The following is a 3,673-nucleotide window of genomic DNA, read 5'->3' as shown; positions in this document are numbered from 1 at the left end:
GCTAGCAATCCCTCCAGTCCACTACTACGGAAGTTAACAGAGACAAAAACAAGTTCGAGTAGATGACGTAAGAAGAGTAATGACTTCCAATACCTGTCTGTGAGGTATGTCAGACCAACAGGCTCTTATTTCGTTGTTATGTTTAACATCCTGCCCTATACAACAAAACAAAAATATATACGTTCAGCTCGATGTCGATTCGTAATGCATACATGTTTTAAAATTTGTGTTTCAGCAAGAAATCACGCCTTTGCTGTACAGCAATGCCACAATTTGTCCAACGTGATTTCGTTATATTCACCGGTGAGAATGTCACTCGGTAGTCCATTGTTGCGTTTATATACGTCTTTGCACAAAAAAGCCAATAAATATTGTCCTGGTTTTCTTAGGATTTCTGCAATGTGAACAGTTTTGCCGCAAATACGAACTGTTACACAAGAAGGTTTACGTCTTATTAGATTCAAAAACATGTCCATGATGAAGAATTCAAAACCATTGCGCAGTCTTTCGCGAGGAGTATTTCCTGAAAATGTCCTCTCTCTTTTTCTTTTTTTTCTTTTTTTTACAGAACACTTCGAAAACCAAATCACAACTTTTAGATTCTGTTATACAACATATAGTGAAGTTTTGCAGTCTCGTTTTTCAAAATGGCTACTTGAGCTCGAAGTTTAAGATTCTCCTGCTCTAGAAATGCAGCTCTCATGGCGATTTCCTCCTCCTTCTGTCTTCGAGAATCGCGCGATCGTTTAGCAGCCTCGTTGTTCTTTCGTCTCCTCTCCCAGTACGCCGTGTCCTTACTCTGCTCGGAAACAGGTGTCATTCGTTTGGGATCATTTTCAATGATTTCTCGATTCTCCGCTCTTCGTTTCCTCTGAAGGAGATGCGACGTGAGCGGAGTCAAAGCCAACGACGACATGGCGGAAGGCGAGTCGTACATGGACGACACTGAACCCATGGGCGAGCAGAGTCCGCCCGGACCCACTCCAGCCGCACCCGCCAACAGAGGGGAGCTGTACATGGGAAACACGTCCATGGGGTACATTTTGAAGGGTCTGGTCACCGGTGAGGTTTCACTTTTCACAGACGCGTCGTAATCGGAGGGGGACATCTCGTGTTTGTTCATGTGTGAGGAGGGTATTGGTCCGGACACCGGCTTCACGCGGCTCTCCCTCTCCTCGTGCTCCGACCCGCCATCAGAACATATACTGGACGAGGCGGATCCAGTGGAGGCGCGCCCCGAATCACTGCTTCCGCTGATTGCGCACATGTCTTGCATGGGTTCAGTCTTGGTTGGGGCATCACCCATAGGCTTGACTGGAACCCCTCCGACAGGCTTGCTCAGGTCCAAGGCAATCTCTGCCATGATGATATATCTGTAAAAGGAGCCAAGTCAATATTAAGAAATGAAAAAAATATGCATACTGTACATTTTTAAAAATAAAAACTGCATATGATGTAGTAGTAGTAGATGTAGTCGTAGTAGTAGTAGTAGAAGTAGCCGTAGTAGTAGCAGAAAGAGCTGCAGCAGCAATAGCAGTAGGCGCAGTATTAGTAGTAGTAGTAGAAGTAGTAGTAGTAGTAGTAGTAGTAGTAGTAGTAGTAGTAGTAGTAGTAGTAGTAAGTAGTAGTAGTAGTAGTACTAACACTAAATTTCATTAAATATACTGGCAAATAATAACAGGATGTCAGTTCTGATTTTGCATCTTATGTATATCACTGTGTATATTTTGTTTGTTCTTTTGATTTGTTTCTTCTAAAACGAGAGAGTAGGAAACCAAACCCAGTGCGGTCTTATGGTCTTATGGTTTTGTTATGTTTTGATTCGTTTCTTCTAAAACGAGAGAGTAGGAAAACAACCCATATAAAATCCCTGTTTGTTAGTACGCAAAACATTACATATTAATCATTTTACATAAGCGATATTATTAAAATGAATGCATGCTAAATTAAATAAGAGTATTTTTCTGTCTGCAACTAATAAATTGGGTTCTACGAAACAGTTGTAATATGATTGGATAAAAAAAACTAATGATGCAGGTGTACAGGGCTCGAACTTAAGAATTTGTCTCCCACAGCAATTTTAAAAAAGAACTACAACGGGTGAAACAGTCCACCGACGGCAATTTTGAGCCTGCCTATGGCAATTTTTTTAAGAGTGACATGTGCAGAAAATAAACCTGACTGAAAGGCTATCTTGTTATTTGTAGACATCTTTTAAGTGTGCAAATGTTAAATACTGGCTGATAATGTACACCAGGTGTATACATTTCGCCATTGTTGAGGAGCTTTACTAATGACACAAAAGTACCGTTGGTGATGCTCTCTACCTACGGCAATTTATATCTTTGCCGTTAAGTTCGAGCCCTGGGTGTAGACCCAACTATCTATGGTGTCTCCATAATCAATACAAAAATCACTTATTACGGAAACAAACAATAGACATTTGTATAATATCAATTAACAAGTCAATAAATAAATAAATAAATAAATAATTAAACTTTAAACAAACAAAAAATAGTTTTTTTATTGTTGCCACATAAATTTCTCAACAAGATCCAATAATAAAAAATAAAAAATTGTTTTATTAAACAGTTGTAATATTAAAAATTAATAAAAACCAAAACAATACAAAATAACAATAAAATGAAGCAAACTTACATTAAATTTGTCCAGTTTTACAAGTGCACTGTATTTTTAAAACAAATATTCCTCTGGGTAGAATGGTAAAAAAATCAAATCCACTAGGCAATACACGCATAAGAGATGAAGAAGACTGAATACACCTTCCAACCGACTGACTGCCTGGCCGAGGACTAGCTGACCAGCCGATGACCAGTGCTTATAGCGTGTTTATGAATGGTGAACTCTGTCTGACCTCCTTGCACAATAACTGCGTAAAGCGTCGGTGACGCACCGGCCTTCGAGTGGCTGGTTCGGTTTTTTCCTTCTTTTCTGTTTTCAGCCAACGATTATCTGACCAACGATTGCGCTCGACAGAAAATCTTTCAGCCAGTGGGAATATAGCTTTTCGTACCGAATAATTGCGTAACAAAACCACGTGGCCTATTTACAGGAAAATAAGCAAATTAGAGAATGAGACAGAAGAAATGGTATTGTGGCAAGCGGCTTTAAAAGTTATGAGGCTTAGTTAGACGAAGGTACTAGTGGCGGTAGTGGCCTGGGTCGGTTTGACCTGGCGGCGTAACACGCCAGCCCGGTCACGGTGTCTAATATTGGTCAATATCGCACGTTGCGCTGCCGGCCAGGTCACGACACCGTTGTCCATCACCACGTTGACATATACTTAATAAGAACAACCATTGCAGACGCCAAATGACCATGTTATGTTCCGTTACTGGCGGCGAGAGACCTTAAAATAGCCGACTTATTATAGTGTGACGTTACCCATACCACCTCAGTAGTGCAGTAGTGCAACCATCGGTTCTAAGTCTTGTAGGTTGCACCCTACTTCACCCCATCCCCGTCCTTGACAAACGGGCCAGGTAAATCGTATGTGTGTCAAGGACACCGTGCGTTAATTTTAATTGAATATTATATAAATACGAACAGAAAATCAAATGGATAAAAACAAGCTATATTTTTAGCAAGTCTTATCGATTCCCGTCGGTGAACCCATTGGGCTATTTTTCGTTCCAGCTGGTATATCAAAGGC

The 3,673-nt window shown here is 40.6% G+C and overlaps 1 protein-coding gene across 1 annotated transcript; it reads right to left on the bottom strand.

The window, feature by feature from the left end:
* Positions 1 to 595: 595 nt before the first annotated feature.
* LOC121370146 lies at positions 596 to 1,363 on the bottom strand. Its single transcript, XM_041495261.1, has one exon. The coding sequence runs from the start codon at positions 1,361 to 1,363 to the stop codon at positions 596 to 598; it is 768 nt and encodes a 255-aa protein (XP_041351195.1).
* Positions 1,364 to 3,673: the final 2,310 nt, after the last annotated feature.

Source organism: Gigantopelta aegis, chromosome 4 (genome assembly GCF_016097555.1).
Source record: "Gigantopelta aegis isolate Gae_Host chromosome 4, Gae_host_genome, whole genome shotgun sequence".
Classification (NCBI taxonomy): Eukaryota; Metazoa; Mollusca; class Gastropoda; order Neomphalida; family Peltospiridae; genus Gigantopelta; species Gigantopelta aegis.
This window is presented reverse-complemented; position numbering and strand designations above follow the sequence as displayed.